The 20,120-nt window shown below is 47.2% G+C and overlaps 1 protein-coding gene across 4 annotated transcripts in view; it reads left to right on the top strand.

The window, feature by feature from the left end:
* The window catches only part of CSTF2 (cleavage stimulation factor subunit 2), a 101,416-nt gene that overhangs the window by 50,478 nt on the left and 30,818 nt on the right, over positions 1–20,120 (top strand). For all 4 annotated transcript variants that reach the window (XM_029607394.1, XM_029607392.1, XM_029607391.1 and 1 more), the window contains exon 7: positions 14,015–14,123. In XM_029607394.1, coding sequence (XP_029463254.1) covers positions 14,015–14,123 — 109 coding nt within the window. The remainder of the gene's footprint in view (positions 1–14,014; positions 14,124–20,120) is intronic.

The raw sequence follows: 20,120 nt of genomic DNA, 5'->3' as shown, positions 1-20,120 counted from the left end.
CGAATCTCACAAGAATGCCCTTTAAGGAATCTCTCCTGTTCGGAAGCAAATTAGAGAAATTAGCTAGCAAGTGGGGCGAATCTCCAGTGCCCCAGCTACCGGAAAACAGAGGAAAAAGATCCCAGCATCCTTCTCCCAGAATAACTAGGGGCAGAGGCTCCCAACGCTTTCGACCCTACAGGAATTCGTCGTTCCAGGTACCTCGTCCCTCCGGGAGGTCCCAGTCCTTTCGGAACCAACAAACCAAGAGAGGAACAGGTCTGGGGGCAGGCTCGAACCGAGCTCCCCAATGAGAACGGGCCTACCCATCCACAGGAAGAGAAAATAGGGGGTAAACGTTCCCTCTTCTACCAATGATGGGTCGAAATCATATTGGATAAATGGGTATTAAACATCATTCGAGAAGCTTACTCTCTGGAGTTTCGCAGCATCCCTCGGGACAAATTTAAGATATCACCCTGCCACTCCCACATCAAGAAACTGGCAGTGGAATCCACTCTGACAAGACTACTCAGCCTGAAGGCTATAACTCCGGTACCTACACCCCAGCAAAATACGGGGCTTTATTCCATCTATTTTATTGTTACCAAGAAAGATGGATCATTCCGACCCATCTTGGACCTCAAGAACGTCAACCGTCATCTGCGGATACTACACTTCCGCATGGAGACTCTCCGCTCTGTAATAATGGCAGTACAACCGGCAGAATTCCTAACCTTCCTGGACCTCTCCGAAGCCTACCTCCACATCTCAGTCCATCAAGACCACCAGCGTTTTCTACGCTTTGCGGTACTGGGACACCATTATCAGTTCAGAGCGCTACCCTTCATCCTGGCAACCGCCCCCAGAACATTCTCCAAAATTATGGTGGTCGTGGCGGCAACACTGAGGAAGGAAGAGATATTGGTACACCCTTACTTGGACGACTGGCTCATCAGGGCGAAGTCTTCGGAAGAGAGCCTGCAGATGACCAGATTCAAGAAACTACTGCAGGAACTTGGGTCTTGAATACGGTCAAGAGCAGTTTGCAGCCCTCTCAGTCTTTAGAGTACCTGGGGGCCTGTTTCGACACCAAACAGAACAAGGTCTTCCTTCCTCCCCCGAGGAGGAGAAAGCTGATGGAGCAATTACGACGATTAGTGACCAGTACATGCCCCAAGGTATGGGACTATCTTCAAGTCCTCGGGCTCATAGCATCAGCCCTGGAGGTCGTACCGTGGGCAAGGGCTCACATGCGACCACTCCAATGCTCCTTACTGTCACACCGGAACCCACTGTCCAAGACTACTCAGTTTGCCTCCACCTACCAGCAGAGATACATTCTCAGCTTCAGTGGTGGCTACAGGAAGACACCTAAGCAGAGGAGTAAGCCTATCCCCACCGAACTAAGAAGTAAGATGGGAGAATTAGAATGTATAGCAGTAAATGATGACATAGACTTAATTGGCATCTCAGAGACATGGTGGAAAGAGGATAACCAATGGGACAGTGCTATACCGGGGTACAAATTATATCGCAATGACAGAGAGGAGCACTCCGGAGGAGGTGTGGCGCTTTATGTCCGGGATGGCATAGAGTCCAACAGGATAAACATCCTGCATGAGACTAAATACAAAATTGAATCTTTATGGGTAGAAATCCCTTGTGTGTCGGGGAAGACTATAGTGATAGGGGTATACTACCGTCCACCTGGTCAGGATGGTGAGACGGACAGTGAAATGCTAAGAGAAATTAGGGAAGCTAACCAAATTGGTAGTGTAGTAATAATGGGAGACTTCAATTACCCCAATATAGACTGGGTAAATGTATCATCGGGTCACGCTAGAGAGATAACGTTCCTGGATGGAATAAATGATAGCTTTATGGAGCAATTGGTTCAGGAACTGACGAGAAAGGGAGCAATTTTAGATCTAATTCTCAGTGGAGCACAGGACTTGGTGAGAGAGGTAACGGTGGTGGGGCCGCTTGGCAATAGTGATCATAATATGATCAAATTTGATTTAATGACTGGAAAAGGAACAGTGTGCAAATCCAAGGCTCTCGTGCTAAACTTTCAAAAGGGAAACTTTGATAAAATGAGAAAAATTGTTAGAAAAAAACTGAAAGGAGCAGCTACAAAAGTAAAAAATGTTCAAGAGGCGTGGTCATTGTTAAAAAATACCATTCTAAAAGCACAGTCCAGATGTATTCCACACATTAAGAAAGGTGGAAAGAAGGCAAAACGATTACTGGCATGGTTAAAAGGGGAGGTGAAAGAAGCTATTTTAGCCAAAAGATCTTCATTCAAAAATTGGAAGAAGGATCCAACAGAAGAAAATAGGATAAAGCATAAACATTGGCAAGTTAAATGTAAGACAGTGATAAGACAGGCTAAGAGAGAATTTGAAAAGAAGTTGGCTGTAGAGGCAAAAACTCACAGTAAAAACTTTTTTAAATATATCCGAAGCAGAAAGCCTGTGAGGGAGTCAGTTGGACCGTTAGATGATCGAGGGGTTAAAGGGGCACTTAGAGAAGATAAAGCCATCGCGGAAAGATTAAATGATTTCTTTGCTTCGGTGTTTACTGAAGAGGATGTTGGGGAGGTACCCGTAATGGAGAAGGTTTTCATGGGTAATGATTCAGATGGACTGAATCAAATCACGGTGAACCTAGAAGATGTGGTAGGCCTGATTGACAAACTGAAGAGTAGTAAATCACCTGGACCGGATGGTATACACCCCAGAGTTCTGAAGGAACTAAAAAATGAAATTTCAGACCTATTAGTAAAAATTTGTAACTTATCATTAAAATCATCCATTGTACCTGAAGACTGGAGGATAGCAAATGTAACCCCGATATTTAAAAAGGGCTCCAGGGGCGATCCGGGAAACTACAGACCGGTTAGCCTGACTTCAGTGCCAGGAAAAATAGTGGAAAGTGTTCTAAACATCAAAATCACAGAACATATAGAAAGACATGGTTTAATGGAACAAAGTCAGCATGGCTTTACCCAGGGCAAGTCTTGCCTCACAAATAAATCTGCTTCACTTTTTTGAAGGAGTTAATAAACATGTGGATAAAGGTGAACCGGTAGATATAGTATACTTGGATTTTCAGAAGGCGTTTGACAAAGTTCCTCATGAGAGGCTTCTAGGAAAAGTAGAAAGTCATGGGATAGGTGGCGATGTCCTTTTGTGGATTGCAAACTGGCTAAAAGACAGGAAACAAGAGAGTAGGATTAAATGGGCAATTTTCTCAGTGGAAGGGAGTGGACAGTGGAGTGCCTCAGGGATCTGTATTGGGACCCTTACTTTTCAATATATTTATAAATGATCTGGAAAGAAATACGACGAGTGAGATAATCAAATTTGCAGATGACACAAAATTGTTCAGAGTAGTTAAATCACAAGCAGATTGTGATAAATTGCAGGAAGACCTTGTGAGACTGGAAAATTGGGCATCCAAATGGCAGATGAAATTTAATGTGGAAAAGTGCAAGGTGATGCTTATAGGGAAAAATAACCCATGCTATAATTACACAATGTTGGGTTCCATATTAGGTGCTACAACCCAAGAAAGAGATCTAGGTGTCATAGTGGATAACATATTGAAATCGTCGGTACAGTGTGCTGCGGCAGTCAAAAAAGCAAACAGAATGTTGGGAATTCTTAGAAAGGGAATGGTGAATAAAACGGAAAATGTCATAATGCCTCTGTATCGCTGCATGGTGAGACCGCACCTTGAATACTGTGTACAATTCTGGTCGCCACATCTCAAAAAGGATATAATTGTGATGGAGAAGGTACAGAGAAGGGCTACCAAAATGATAAGGGGAATGGAACAACTCCCCTATGAGGAAAGACTAAAGAGGTTAGGACTTTTCAGCTTGGAGAAGAGACGACTGAGGGGGGATATGATAGAGGTGTTTAAAATCATGAAAGGTCTAGAACGGGTAGATGCGAATCGGTTATTTACTCTTTCGGATAGTAGAAAGACTAGGGGGCACTCCATGAAGTTAGCATGGGGCACATTTAAAACTATTCGGAGAAAGTTCTTTTTTACTCAACGCACAATTAAACTCTGGAATTTGTTGCCAGAGGATGTGGTTAGTGCAGTTAGTATAGCTGTGTTTAAAAAAGGATTGGATAACTTCTTGGAGGAGAAGTCCATTACCTGCTATTAAGTTCACTTTGAGAATAGCCACTGCCATTAGCAATGTTAACATGGAATAGACTTAGTTTTTGGGTACTTGCCAGGTTCTTATGGCCTGGATTGGCCACTGTTGGAGACAGGATGCTGGGCTTGATGGACCCTTGGGTCTGACCCAGTATGGCATTTTCTTATGTTCTTTTCTTATGAACTGGATCGTGCTCACCACAGACGCGAGCCTCCGAGGGTGGGGAGCCCACTGTCAGGAACTGATGGCCCAGGGACAATGGAACAAGGAAGAGTTGGGATGGAACATAAACTGCCTGGAAGCTTGAGCAGTCAGACTAGCGTGCCTGCGATTCAGCCACAGGCTCCAAGGGCAAGCGATTCAAGTGATGTCGGACAACGCTACAACGGTTGCCTACATCAACCGCCAGGAGCCAGCAGGTGTCTCTGGAGATGGACCCCCTCATGGCATGGGCGGAGGTAAACTTACAGGGGATCTCGGCCTCCCACATCGCAGGAAAAAGACAATGTCTCAGCGTACTTCCTCAGCAGAGAAAGCCTGGACTCGGGGGAATGGGCAAGTCGATCAGAGCCTTCCAACTGATAGTAAATCGCTGGGGCCCCCCAGCCATGGACCTACTGGCCTCGCCTCTCAATGCCCAAGTCTCCAGGTTCTTCAGCCGCAGACGAGAGCCGCACTTCCAAGGAATCGACTCCCTCGTCCAGACCTGGCCAGAGGAGGAGTGACTTGTATGCCTTCCCCCCCCCCCCCCCATGGCCTCTATTGGGCAAGATCATCCGCAAGATAGAACACCACAGGGGACTAGTTCTACTAGTGGCCCCGGATTGGCCAAGAAGCCATGGTACGCAGACATGCAAAGACTCCTTGCAGGGAGCCCTCTGTGCCTACCTCCACACAGGGACCTTCTCCAGCAGGGCCCGATTCTTCATGAAGATCCATCTCTATTCTCTCCCTTACAGTCTGGCCCTTGAGAGGACTCGCCTGAAGAAGCGCAGTTACTCGAAGGCCGTGATTGACACTTTGCTCCGCGCCCAGAAGTTCTCAACGTCTCTGGCATACAAATGGATCTGGAGAATATTCGAAGCCTGGTGCGAGGACCGCGGGGTATCCCCACGAATGGCCAAGATTCCCATGATTCTGGAATTTCTACAGGATGGTATGAAGAAAGGGTTGTCGCTCAACTCCCTCAAGGTTCAAGTAGCAGCTCTCTCCTGCTTCAGAACCGAAATGAACGGAATCCGTCTATCAGCTCATTCGGACTTGGCCCATTTCCTAAAAGGGGTTAAGCAACTTCGACCACCCTTAAAGTGGCCTGTTCCCCTATGAAACCTCAATCTGGTATTGAACTTTCTAGCGGGGGCTTCCTTCAGACCAATGCGCAGTCTGTCACTACCCTCTTAACATTGAAAACGGTATTCCTGGTGGCAATATGTTAAGCCCGTCACATCTCCAAGCTACAGGCACTTTCCTGTCTGGACCCGTTCCTTAGGTTCACTCCAGGAACGATACAGCTTCGCACCGTCACCTCCTTCCTACCGAAAGTGGTCTCCGAGTTTCATTTGAAATAAGCCATCTCCCTACCATCTCTGGATGAACATAAGGACTCTGAAGACTCCTGCCTTCTTCGCCATCTAAATGTCGGCAGACTCCTGGTATGATACCTGGAACATTCAGAACTGGTGTGCAAAACTGATCGCTTGTTTGTTCTCCACAGCGGGAAGAATCAAGGCGAAACGCCCTCGCGAGCGGCCATAGCTCGCTGGATCAAGGAAGTAAACAAGGCAGCCTACATAGAGGCAGGAAAGCGCTTCCTCTGCAGGTTAAGGCTCATTCTACCAGGGCCCGGGCAGAAGCCAAACTGCTGTCACCTGCCAAGATCTGTCGAGCAGCAACGTGGTCCTCCCTGCACACCTTCTCCAGGTTCTACCGCCTGGATGTCCAGGCCCAAGAAGATGCAGCCTTCTCAAGGGCAGTACTAAGTGGGCCACGGGTAGCCTCCCACCCTGTCCAGGAGTAGTTTTTGTACATCCCACTGGTCCTGAGTCCATCTGGCTACACGCTAGGAAATGGAGAAATTACTTACCTGATAATTTCGTTTTCCTTAGTGTAGACAGATGGACTCAGCATCCCGCCCATGGCTGCCCAGAAGAAGCACCAAGGAAGAACCTGAGAAACAAACCTCGATGCTATACAAATGCGGGTAAGCTAAGGCCTACTCCTAGACCAGGGCATCTGCAATACGACTGGTGTCGGTGTTATGCTGGTTAAGTGCACTGGTGGTCTCCACTTTGAATCAAGTTTTTAATCAATTTGGTTGTAGTTAGCCATTATATATTATATATTTGTCCACAATGGCTTTTCGAAGAGCTTACTGAGGAGCTGAGGTCACTACAGGGGTATATCTAGGGTGATGTCAGCTTTGAAACCTGACTGTCTCCCATCTGCTAGCAGAAGAGCACATAACCCACTGGTCCTGAGTTCATCCGTTTATACTAAGGAAAACAAAATTATCAGGTAAGTAATTTCTCCATTCTGTGAAAAATGCTCTTTTAGCACCTGTGTCTGCCAGCTAGTGATTAAAGGTCATACATTTCCTATCCAATAACCCATTTCCTAGCCCAGACTTTGGGGATTTGTCTTCCTGCCAGAAGATGGAGATAGAAAAATACCCCTCTCTTTGTTTTTTGTTCTGTCTTTATAAACATATCCAGATCCTTTTCTGCAATTTTTGTTCTATCTCCGAGCAGAGGTTCATGTAATTACCTGGAACCAGAAGTCCTGTGATTCAATCCCCTACTGGATTTGGCTATCAAACTGTTATGCTGTGATGAGCATAGCACCTTTGATGTTTGGCTATCTATTTTAAATAAAGTAGCCATGAAGCTGACATTGGCAGACAGTCTTTTTTACAGCAGTAATTTTCTCAGATTATGCTGCTTTTCTCATGTTATTATTGACTGTACTTGCCAGCCTGGAATAGAGCCCATGGTTGTGACACTACAGACAGTGGCAGGATGTGCAACAGAATTTTCAGATTTATAGAGGTCTGCCAGGGTCTGTTACATGAACACTTCTGCTCTGGCTCCCATTTTCTTGGCTGGGATACTGGTGAGAATCACAGCTGTGACTTCATGTCATGTCTGGCCACATCTTAAGACAGAGACATCTTGATCTGCTTTAACCTGGGACTTTCATCATGCTTGTGCCACTATAGCATAGGTCTTCTTCCTGGTTGCTATTCTGGCTGATATGCAGCAGGAAGCAGTGAGCTGCTTATGAGTTTGAACTACCGTGATAAACTATGCTGATTGCAAATAGTAGCATGGTTGCATCTTTATTAAGGCTATTTTTAAATATGATGTAAGCTGTGGTTTTAACGTGCCATCATTTCCTGTTCCCTGGGGACCCTGAACTTGTGGTGAAGCTGAACACTGTTTTAACAGCACATCTGATTACTGCAGCTTGGATGATGCTGATTTCTACGGGATTCAAAATCATCATAAACCCTGTTGCAAACACAAGTATTTCTTACTTGATATTATTACATTTGAGGCCGCCGCACTCATTCATAATGCTGCGAACTGCCGTGCCTCCCCTCTGCAGTGGGACCCTGCTGGAGCTCTTGTGCACAGCAGGATGCTGCTGGGACTGCTGCCTCTGCCTTTCCCCTTAGGCATGTGTACGCACAACGTCTGCTGATTTAAAGGACCCGCAGTGTGGAAAGGCCAAGGCACCCTTAGATGACATCACCAGCTGCTGCCCTATAAAAGGGTCCTTTAGACATCCCTTCTTCGCCTCAGCAACGAGTCTCCTGCATTGTTGTGTGTAGTGTGTTTCTGCTTCCTCCCTTCCTGTTTCCTGCCTCGTCTCTCCATCTGTCCTGCTTTCGTCTCATCCAGTTCCTTCTGCCTGCTCTGTTGTCAGTCCTGCTCGCGACCTCCCCTCGGGCTGACTTCTGGCCCTGACCTTTGCCTGGACATTAACCCTTCCTGTTTGCCACCTGCCTCTGACCCTTGTCTGGACGCTGACCATTCTTGTTTGCATCTGCCTCTAATCCTAGCCTGGCCCTGAATAAACACCTACGCCATATCCACAGAGACTGCTGGCCCCTGGAACCCAAAGGATCAACCCAAGGGAAAAAGGGTTGATATAGGTGAAGCTCCAGTCCAGTCTCCAGTCTCTTTCCTATGTAGCTCCGACAGCTGTCAGTGAGTGCCTATGGGGCCTACCCCGTAGAAATGAGCCAACCTCACCACATCAGCAAGAGTCCATGCATCTTATAGATACTTTTTATTCAATGTAAAAAATGTCAGAGGTGCAAAAGAGGTGGACCAGTAGAAAATTAAAAGAGAAGTTAAATGAAAACTCATTTTAAGAGAGGCTGTGCTGTCTGTGGAGAAGGGCCTTCACAATTGCCTGTTTCAGGCAAAAGAATGTCTTTACTACGTTCGTGCAGCTCTGGTAGAAGGCAGCCAGCTCCTCTCCAGCAACCTGCCCCGTCCCCGATAAGCGTTGGAACGGTGGCCATTTTAGGTGCTTCGGGCTTCGATGCAGTGCTGGGCTCTGGGGGAGGGGATCTTCCACGGCCCCTATCTCCTCCCGATTTAAGCCCCGTAAGACCCCTGGATGTAGATTTTGAAGTACCTCCTATTCCGCCTCCCCCTGCCGTGCCTCCGACCAGGGTCTTAAAGAGCCAGCATCCTTTTTCCTCACAATTTGTTTTGCTGCTGCATAAAGCCTTTATGGAAGCAGAGGCAGATATGGATTTGCAGCCATTTCCACCGGCTAAGGTCTATAGACTTGCGGACGGGCAAATTCCTACAGCTCCTATACCTCCGCCGGCTCTGGTCACAGTGGTACCGGCAGCTGTTCCCCTAGTCCCCGCGCCTCTAGACCCTTCCACGGCAGACGCGGGCACGGGCGATAATGATGACGAGTCCACTCCAGTTGAAGGGGATGACCCACAGGTGCTCCAGTTATTTCGTAGGGAGGAGCTGAATCCTCTAATTCCTCATGTTCTACAAGAGCTTGATATTCAGGCTCCGCAGCCGGTAGCGGAACCTTCCTCTGGGGTCCCTGTTCTGTCAGGTTTGAGAGACCCACCTACAACCTTCCCCTTTCATCCAAAGCTCCTGCAACTACTGACTCGGGAATGGGAGGCGCCGGAGGCTAGCCTGAAAGTTAGTAGAACCATGGAAAAACTTTATCCGCTTCCAATAGAGTCCTTGGATTTGCTTAAGGTTCTTAAAGTGGATGTGGCTGTCATGGCGATCACAAAGCGCACGACCATTCCCGTGACAGGAGGCGCAGCTCTCAAGGACCTCCAGGATAGGAAGCTGGTGGTTCTTCTCAAAAGAATTTTTGAGGTTTCAGCGCTCGGCATCAGGGCGGCCATCTGTAGTAGTCTAATGCAGAGGGCTACTCTTATGTGGATGCAACAGTTGCTCACAACTCAGGAGCTCCCCCCCTGAGGATGCTGATCAGGCGAATCGTCTGGAGTCGGCCATGGTTTATACAGCTGATGCCTTATATGATCTCCTTTGTACCTCCTTGCGCACGATAGCCTCGACGGTTTCTGCTAGGAGGCTTCTTTGGCTTCACAACTGGTCAGCTGACGTCTCGTCAAAGTCGCAGCTGGGTTCCTTCCCATTTAAAGGAAAGTTGTTATTCGGTGTGAACTGGAGCAACTTATCAAAGACTTGGGAGATAATAAGGTATACAAGCTCCCGGAGAACAAGCCCCGCTCTTCTCGTCCCTTTGGGTCGTTTAGAGGGTGTTTTCGGGGTCAACGTCATTTTCGGATGGGTAGGGTTCCGTCTTTTGCTCCGAGGCAGGTGTCCACGCGGTCCCAGGCTTGGGCACATTCCTTTCACGGCAGAAGAACTCTGTGTGATGGAAACTCCAAAGGTTTTGCTACAAGCAAGGCTGCCCAATGAAGGTGCGCTGGCCCATTCATCATTTCCGGAGATCGGCGGACGTCTCTCTCTGTTTCGCGAGGAATGGGTCAAGATCACGTCGGATCAGTGGGTTCTAAACATCATAGAATGCGGTTACGCTTTGGATTTTGCCCGCCCACTATGAGATCTGTTCTTGGTTCTCCTTGCGGGTCCCAGACAGCCAACAGCTGGTACTCCAGGCCTTGGTTCACTTGAAGGATCTGGGAGCGATGGTCCCGCTGAGCGAACGGCGAACCGGACAATATTCCATTTACTTCGTGGTACCCAAGAAGGAGGGCTCCTTCCGTCCAATATTGGATTTAAAGAAGGTCAACAGAGCACTTCGGGTTCCTCATTTTCGCATGGAGACGTTGAGATCCGTCATTGCGGCCGTCCACAAAGGCAAATTTTTGGCTTCTTTAGATCTGACGGAAGCTTACCTACACATCGGAATCCAAGAAAGTCATCAGGAGATTTCTGCGGTTTATGATATTGGGCGAGCATTACCAGTTTTGCGCACTCCCATTCGGGTTAGCGACGGCTCCTCGCGTTTTTACCAAGGTAATGGTGGTAGTGGCAGCAGCCCTCTGGCGGGAGGGAATACTAGTTCACCCATACTTGGACGACTGGCTCATTCGGGCAAAGTCGGAGGATCTTTGCAAGGTGGCAATTCAGACGGTCTTGCATCGTCTTCGCTCTCTTGGATGGGTAGTCAATTTCGCAAAGAGCCAATTGGTGCCTTCCCAGGACTTACAGTTCCTGGGAGCCCATTTCAACACTGCGGTGGGCAAGGTTTTTCTCACTCAGGACAGAATGCTCAAGCTGATGTCTCAGGTGCCGTCTTTTGGCTCTCCCTTTGCCCACAGTGCGGGACTATTTACAAGTTCTCAGATCTATGGCGTCTACTCTGGAGGTAGTTCCCTGGGCTTTTGCTCATATGAGACCGTTACAGAGGGCATTGCTTTCCTGCTGGGATCCCAAGTCAGAGGAATTCCATTTGCCTTTGCCCCTCCTGGATCCCGCCAGGAACAGTCTGTCATGGTGGTTGGTTCCCGATCACTTACTGAAGGGGATGGACCTAGAGAATCCCGAGTGGGTGATTGTAACGATGGATGCCAGCCTGTCCGGTTGGGGAGCAGTCTGTCAGTCGCGGTTGGCTCAGGGGCAATGGACACTTCAGCAATCCAAATGGTCCATCAATCGCTTGGAGACAAGAGCGGTTCACCTAGCATTACGCACCTTTCTTCTGCTTGTTCGGCATTGCTTGATGAGAGTTCTCTTTGACAATGCGACAACAGTGGCGTATATCAACAGACAAGGCGGAACAAAGAGTCGTCCAGTCGCTGCAGAGGTGGACAGGTTGATGGCCTGGGCGGAACGCCATCTGGTTCGGTTGGGGGGGTACCCCGACTAAATCTGATGGCTACTCGACTGAACACAGAGGCGGCTCGTTTCTTCAGCCGCAAGAGGTAACATGGGGCGGAAGGGGTGGATGCCTTGGTCCTTCCGTGGTCCCGCGACATACTGCTCTACGTGTTTCCTCCTTGGCCGCTGGTGAGAAAGGTCTTGAGAAGAATAGAGTCCCACCGGGGTCCAGTGATTCTCGTAGCTCCAGGATGGCCATGGAGACCATGGTTCGCAGACCTGATCAACTTAGTGGTCGAAGGCCCCTTCCGAACCAGCTACGGCAGGGTCCAGTATTTTTCGAGCAGGCAGCTCGCTTTTGTCTAGCGGCTTGGCTTATGAGAGGCGGCAGCTGAGAAAGAAAGGATATCCGGATGCGTGCCCGGAAAACATCTACCTCTCTTACTTATGTTTGAGTATGGAAGGTTTTTGATTCCTGGTGCAGCGAGTTGAAGGTGTCCCTGCGCCGGGCCACTATGGTGCACATTCTAGCGTTCTTGCAGGAAGGCTTAAAAAAAGGGTCTGGCGTTCAGCTTGCCTCGTATTCAGGTAGCAGCATTGGGCTGATTGCGGGATAAAGTCGATGGTACATCTCTTGCAGGCCATCCTGATGTGGCTCGTTTTTTGAAAGGAGCCAAACATTTACATCCGCCGGTGCGGGCCGTCTGTCCGTTGTGGAGTTTAAATTTGGTTCTCCGTGGACTCTGCGGCCCTCCATTTGAACCACTCAAGCGTGCAACGTTGAAGGATCTAACACTCAAAGCGGTGTTCCTCGTGGCGATCTGCTCGGCTAGGCATATATCGGAGATTCAAGCGTTGTCCTGCAGAGAACCGTACTTGCGGATCTTGGATTCGGGGGTTTCGCTGAGAACTGTACCCTTCTTTCTACCTAAGGTGGTCTTGGCATTTCACGTGAACCAATCAGTGGAGTTATCTGCTTTTCCGGATTTGGATCGGACTTCTCAAGCTCAGGAATTGAGGAGACTAGATGTCCGCCGGGTATTTCTATGATATTTGGAGGTGACTAATACTTTTCGTCTATCAGACCATCTTTTTGTGCTGTGGAGCGGTCCTAAGAAGGGATGTCAGGCTTCCAAGGCTACCATCGCCCAATGGTTAAAGGACACTATTGCTTCGGCATACATATGTCACGGGTGTCCGGTGCCAGATGGTCTTAAGGCTCATTCCATCAGATCGCAAGCGGCGTCTTGGGCAGAGAGTCAATGTGTGTCACCTCCAAGAGATTTGCAGAGCAGCCACTTGGAAATCCTTGCACACATTTGCTAAGCATTACCGTTTGGACGTCCAGGCTCCGGATGTTGATTCCTTTGGCAGCAGTGTGCTTCGAGCAGGACTCTCTGGGTCCCACCCCATTTAGGACAGCTTGGGTACATCCCAGCGGTCTGGACTGATCCTGGTACGTACAGGGAAAGGAAAATTGGTTCTTACCTGCTAATTTTCATTCCTGTAGTACCAAGGATCAGTCCAGATGCCCGCCCAGGGGTATAGTGTTCTGGAGAGTCCGCTCAATTGTTTCTGTTTTCTCTTTGCAGTGTTTCGGAGAGTATGAAGAATGATACGGATATAAAACCGTATCCAAAGACTTTGGATACGGTTTTATATCCGTGCTCTTCTTTATGTATATAGTTTCGACACAGTTTTTTTGGTGCAGTTGCACTATAGTGATCTAGTCATTGGTGGTTCAACTTACCTCTTCTGCTTTGATATTGATTATACTGAGGGGACAGCATGTGACACACTGGGTTATCAGAGGGTGCCTTCAGCTTTTTTCTCTGATTCCATCTGCTGGAAGGGAGACACACAACCCAGCGGTCTGGACTGATCCTTGGTACTACAGGAACGAAAATTAGCAGATAAGAACTAATTTTCCTATTGTTTTCAAAAATTTTAGTCAGATGGACTAGATGGCCGGAGATCCTTGCAGATGTGAGATAAAGAAGGGGGTAAATTCTTATATTTTTTACCAAATAGAACACTTGAAACAATTTGAGTCCCAATCACCTGGTACAGAAGCAGACCTGCCTATAGCTGAGTCCTCCCCTGTCAATGAGCCATCTAGTGGAGTATAGCAATAATCTGGACAAATATAAAAAAGATCTTTTAACAGTTCCATCAGTTAAGGATGTTTGCAAGAAATATGCAAGCAGATGTTCCCAGTCGTGGGGCCAATCCTTTGGAACCATCTTCCCGAGGGTCTTGGTCTGACTGATTATAAACTCTTTCAGAAAAATCCTAAGGCTTTTTATTTTCTAGAGGCCTATGGCCTAAATAATTGGATTGAGAAGGTAGGGGGAATGGTTGTTAAAAGTAATTTGTTTTATTTTAAGTATTTTGCATCTTCTTTGTATTTCTAATATTGATGATAAGATTGCATGATGAGTTGCTCTAATCCACAGAATAAGATGTTTTACAGTAAGCAGAATATGAGTTTTAATTAAATAAATGGTGAGACTGTGGCAGTTGTTTATTTTGTGTTAATAGTATCTTCCTTATGCAGGGTGGGATGCATGTAAATGGAGCCCCTCCCATGATGCAGGCCCCTCCCATGCAAGGTGGGGTACCAGCACCAGGACCGATGTCTGCTTCTGGGCCTGTGGCTCCTGGAGGTCAGTTCCATTTGACTTTTTTTTATTGTTTTATGAATTGGGGACTTCAAAGGGACCTTGGTGAGGCAGGTGACAGAAAATTCTGGCCTTGTAGGCTCATGGTAGCACAAAGCCCTCATAGAAACACTACATATGATAGCAGATAAGGACCATAATGCCTGTCTAGTCTGTCCAATTGTAAATGCTTTTTGACTTTGACAAGTTCCCTCTGTGAGGCAGCAGAAGCCTTGGAGTACCATAGAGGTAGCAATGCCGCCTCTGACAGGCGGATGATGGAGATGCGTGGTGCTGTGTGTCTTACCCCATGTAACACAGATTTGGCCTTTATATACATGCGACCATTTGGGAATCTAAAGAAATCAGGTTTATTTCCACAGGATAATCCTTTTTGTGGCAGGGCTTGCAGCCTTTCTTGGGCTCTTTGTACAATGATGACAAAAAAATGTGGGAGGGAGGTTCTGGAAGCCAAATTGACATAGGAAAATGTGGGAGGGAGGTTCTGGAAGCCAAATTTAGGCTCTTAGGTAGAAAGATTAAATCCAGAACCTCCAGGGTAGCATTCTCTGAAATGCTCCCTGTTCCACGCACAAGGCCTCAGAGGCAGGCAGAGCTCCGGAGTCTCAATGTGTGGATGAGACGATGGTGCAAGGAAGAGGGATTCAGTTTTGTTAGGAACTGGGGAACCCTTTTGGGGAAGGGGGAGTCTCTTCCAAAGGGATGGGCTCCACCTTAACCAGGGTGGAACCAGACTGCTGGTGCTAACCTTTAAAAAGGAGATAGAGCAGCTTTTAAACTAGAACAAAGGGGAAAGCCGACAGTCGCTCAGCAGCGCATGATTTGGAGAGAGGTATCTTCAAAGGATACTAATGATGCATTAGAATTAGGGCATCCCGACAGTGAGGTTCCAATAATTAGAAAAATAGTCCAAGTGCCTGTAACTAAAAACTCACCTGAGCTAAAAAATTCTAACTTATCCCTATCAATTAAAAAGCAAAATGAAAATACAAACAAAAAACAAACTTTGAAATGTTTGCATGCTAATGTCAGAAGTCTAAGAAGTAAGATGGGAGAATTAGAATGTATAGCAGTGAATGATGACATAGACTTAAATGGCATCTCAGAGACATGGTGAAAAGAGGATAACCAATGGGACAGTGCTATACCGGGGTACAAATTATATAGCAATGACAGAGAGGAGCACCCGGGAGGAGGTGTGGCGCTTTATGTCCAGGATGGCATAGAGTCCAACAGGATAAACATCCTGCATGAGACTAAATACAAAATTGAATCTTTATGGGTAGAAATCCCTTGTGTGTCGGGGAAGACTATAGTGATAGGGGGTATACTACCATCCACCTGGTCAAGATGATGAGACGGACAGTGAAATGCTAAGAGAAATTAGGGAAGCTAACCAAATTGGTAGTGCAGTAATAATGGGAGACTTCAATTACCCCAATATTGACTGGGTAAATGTATCATCGGGACACGCTAGAGAGATAGCGTTTCTGGATGGAATAAATGATAGCTTTATGGAGCAATTGGTTCAGGAACCGACGAGAGAGGGAGCAATTTTAGATCTAATTCTCAGTGGAGCACAGGACTTGGTGAGAGAAGTAACAGTGGTGGGGCCGCTTGGCAATAGTGATCATAATATGATCAAATTTGATTTAATGACTGGAAGAGGAACAGTGTGCAAATCCAAGGCTCTCATGCTAAACTTTCAAAAGGGAAACTTTGATAAAATGACAAAAATTGTTAGAAGAAAACTGAAAGGAGCAGCTACAAAAGTAAAAATAATGTCCAAGAGGCGTGGTCATTCTTAAAAAATACCATTCTAGAAGCACAGTCCAGATGTATTCCACACATTAAGAAAGGTGGAAAGAAGGCAAAACTATTACCGGCATGTTTAAAAGGGGAGGTGAAAGAAGCTATTTTAGCCAAAAGATCTTCATTCAAAAATTGGAAGAAGGATCCAACAGAAGAAAATAGGATAAAGCATAAACGTTGGCAAGTTAAATGTAAGACATTGATAAGACAGGCTAAGAGAGAATTTGAAAAGAAATTGGCTGTAGAGGCAAAAACTCACAGTAAAAACTTTTTTAAATATATCCGAAGCCGAAAGCCTGTGAGGGAGTCAGTTGGACCGTTAGATGATCGAGGGGTTAAAGGGGCACTTAGAGAAGATAAGGCCATCGTGGAAAGATTAAATGTTGGGGAGGTACCCATAATGGAGAAGGTTTTCATGGGTAATGATTCAGATGGACTGAATCAAATCACTGTGAACCTAGAAGATGTGGTAGGCCTGATTGACAAACTGAAGAGTAGTAAATCACCTGGACCGGATGGTATACACCCCAGAGTTCTGAAGGAACTAAAAAATGAAATTTCAGACCTATTAGTAAAAATTTGTAACCTATCATTAAAATCATCCATTGTACCTGAGACTGGAGGATAGCAAATGTAACCCCAATATTTAAAAAGGGCTCCACGGGCGATCAGGGAAACTACAGACCGGTTAGCCTGACTTCCGTGCCAGGAAAAATAGTGGAAAGTGTTCTAAACATCAAAATCACAGAACATATAGAAAGACATGGTTTAATGGAACAAAGTCAGCATGGCTTTACCCAGTGCAAGTCTTGCCTCACAAATCTGCTTCACTTTTTTGAAGGAGTTAATAAACATGTGGATAAAGGTGATCCGGTAGATGTAGTATACTTGGATTTTCAGAAGGCGTTTGACAAAGTTGCTTATGAGAGGCTTCTAGGAAAAGTAAAAAGTCATGGGATAGGTGGCGATGTCCTTTCGTGGATTGCAAACTGGCTAAAAGACCGAAAACAGAGTAGGGTTAAATGGACAATTTTCTCAGTGGAAGGGAGTGGACAGTGGAGTGCCTCAGGGATCTGTATTGGGACCCTTACTTTTCAATATATTTATAAATGATCTGGAAAGAAATACGACGAGTGAGATAATCAAATTTGCAGATGACACAAAATTGTTCAGAGTAGTTAAATCACAAGCAGATTGTGATAAATTGCAGGAAGACCTTGTGAGACTGGAAAATTGGGCATCCAAATGGCAGATGTGGATAAGTGCAAGGTGATGCATATAGGGAAAAATAACCCATGCTATAGTTACACAATGTTAGGTTCCGTAATAGGAGCTACCACCCAAGAAAGAGATCTAAGTGTCATAGTGGATAACACATTGAAATCATCAGTTCAGTGTGCTGCGGCAGTCAAAAAAGCAAACAGAATGTTGGGCATTATTAGAAAGGGAATGGTGAATAAAACAGAAAATGTCATAATGCCTCTCTATCGCTCCATGGTGAGACCGCACCTTGAATATTGTGTACAATTCTGGTCGCCGCATCTCAAAAAAGATATAATTGCGATGGAGAAGGTACAGAGAAGGGCGACCAAAATGATAAGGGGAATGGAACAGCTCTGGAATTTGTTGCCAGAGGATGTGGTTAGTGCAGTTAGTATAGCGGTGTTTAAAAAAGGATTGGATAAGTTCTTGGAGGAGAAGTCCATTACCTGCTATCAATTAAGTTGAGTTGGAAAATAGCCACTACTATTACTAGCAATGGTGACATGAAATAGACTTGGTTTTTGGGTACTTGCCAGGTTCTTATGGCCTGGATTGGCAGTAGTTATAACTGTTTACTGTGAACCGGAGTGATCTGTATTGTATACATGAACTCCGGTATATAAAAACCATAAATAAACTGTTGGAAACAGGATGCTGGACTTGATGGACCCTTGGTCTGACCCAGTATGGCATTTTCTTATGTTCCCCCCCCCCCCCCCCCCCCCCGTGCCTTCCCCAGCCAAATTAAGCCCCGATGAGGTCCTGGGGGGCCCGCAGGGAACAATCTGAGGAGGAGTTTGATCCTCTGGAGGAGGATACTGATTCCTTTCCCCCCTTTTCGTCTGAGTTTGTTCTCTTAAGGCACAAAGCTTCCATTCCCTTGAGGCCGCAGGGCAGCCTTGTCGTGAGTATCAGGCCACCAATCCTCTGAAGGTGAAGAGGTCTAAGTTCTCCGGGACCCTGGGGCCCCAAGGATTCGTTGGGTCCAGGGGTCTCCAAAACCTAGAAATTTGGAGGGGGCTTCTTCCGATGTGTCTGAGGGGAAGTGCCGCCAAAAGTTGGCACCTCAGCCACTGATCCTGAGCAGAGTCCACAGGATCCGTCCGGAGAAACAGTCAGTCCCCGTAACTACAGATGCCAGCCTTTCCAGGGGGTGCAGTCTGTCAGGACCATTCGGTACCAGGACGGTGGTTGGTGGAGGAAGCATCGTAGTCAATCAACAGGTTGGTGACTAGAGTGGTGCGGCTGGCCCCGCAGGCTCGGATGGCTCTGCAGGCTTTCCTCCCTCTGATTGTCCTGTTGGACAATGCGACAGCAGTGGCCTACATAAATCACCCAGGGAGATACCAAGAACTGGGTGGTAGCCTTGGAAGCCCGGGAATTGATCAGCTGGGTGGAATGGCATCTGGAGAGGATCCCAGCCTCTGCAGGCACGGACAGTGTTCAAGCAGGTTTCCTCAGCTCTCACCAGCTGGAACTTGGGGAGTGGGAGCTTTTGGAAGAAGCTTTTCGCTTTATTTGTCACAGGTCAAGCCAGCCCAGCATGGACTTATTGGTGACTTTCCATAATGCCAAGGCCCCAAGGTTCTTCAGTCGGCGTTGGGGCACAGGAGCGGAGGGGTTGGACGCTCTAGTCCTCCTATGGCTGTCGGACATTCTGCTGTATGTATTTCCACCGTGGCCACTCATCAGAAGGGTGGTCCGCCACATAGAGGTCCGTCGAGGGGATATAATTCTCGTAGTGCCGGAATGACCGAGGCGGCCATGGTTTGCGGACCTGCTGAACCTAACGATGGAAGGCCTCTTGCGATTTCAGTTTCTGCCAAATCTCCTTCGTCAAGGTCCCGTTTGTTTGGAAGGGGCAGATCGCTTTTGTCTAGCGGCCTGGTTTTTGAGAGGGCGTGACTAAGAATTAAGGGTTATTCGGAGGCAGTGATTGCTACTCTCTTGCAGTCCAGGAAAACCTCTACTTCCCTGGCATAGATCTTGATGTGTGGACCACAGTGTGGATCCCACCTGGACTTCCGTCGCTGATGTCTTGGCCTTTTTACAGGATGGTCTGGTTAAAGGTTCATCGTTTAATTCCCTGTGAGTTCAAGTGGCGGCTCCAGGTTGCCTTTGTGATAGAGTGCGAGGAGTTTAGCTGCGCATCCAGATGTCATACACTTCCTTTGGGGGGCAAAGCATTTGCATCCTCCCATCTGGATTCCTTGTCCTTCTTGGAGCTTCAACCTGGATTTGAAGGCCATGCATGTGTTTCCTTTTGGGTCTTTGAAGCATGCGACGCTAAAGGGTCTTATTTGGAAAGTGATTTTTCTAGTGGCTATAGCCTCAGCTTGGCGAGTATCAGAGCTTCAGGCCTTATCTAGGGAACCTTTCTTGAGTGTCCTTGAGAATGGTTCCCTCCTTTCTGCCAAAGGTGGCGTCATTCTTTCATCTGAATCAGTTTGTGGGGCTCCCTTCTTTCCAGGGTTCGGATTCTTCCACTCCTCAGTCCAGGGATTTGCACAGATTGGACGTGAGGCGGGCCCTATTATGTTCCTTGGAGATTACCAACAGTTTTCCGTCTGTCGGATCATCTTTTTGTGCTAATGGAGTGGCCCCCGGAGAGGACATAAGGCTTCTAGGGCCACTATTGCTTGGTGGTTGAAGGAGGCTATGAGCTCTGCTTTCATTGCTAAAGGTCGATCGGTGCCGGATGGGCTTCGTGCTCATTCTACCTGATTGCAGGCGGCCTCTTGGGCTGAGTGTCAGCAGTTTTCGCCACAAAAGATCTGTAGGGTGACTACTTGGAAGTCTTTGCACACGTTTGCCAGGCCACTACCGCCTGTATATTCAGGCCCCAGAAACAGGGGGCTTTGGCGAGAGGGTACAACGAGCTGGACTCTCTGGGTCCCACCCAGAGTA

The sequence above is a fragment of the Rhinatrema bivittatum genome, chromosome 6 (assembly GCF_901001135.1).
Source record: "Rhinatrema bivittatum chromosome 6, aRhiBiv1.1, whole genome shotgun sequence".
NCBI lineage: Eukaryota > Metazoa > Chordata > Amphibia > Gymnophiona > Rhinatrematidae > Rhinatrema > Rhinatrema bivittatum.
This window is presented reverse-complemented; position numbering and strand designations above follow the sequence as displayed.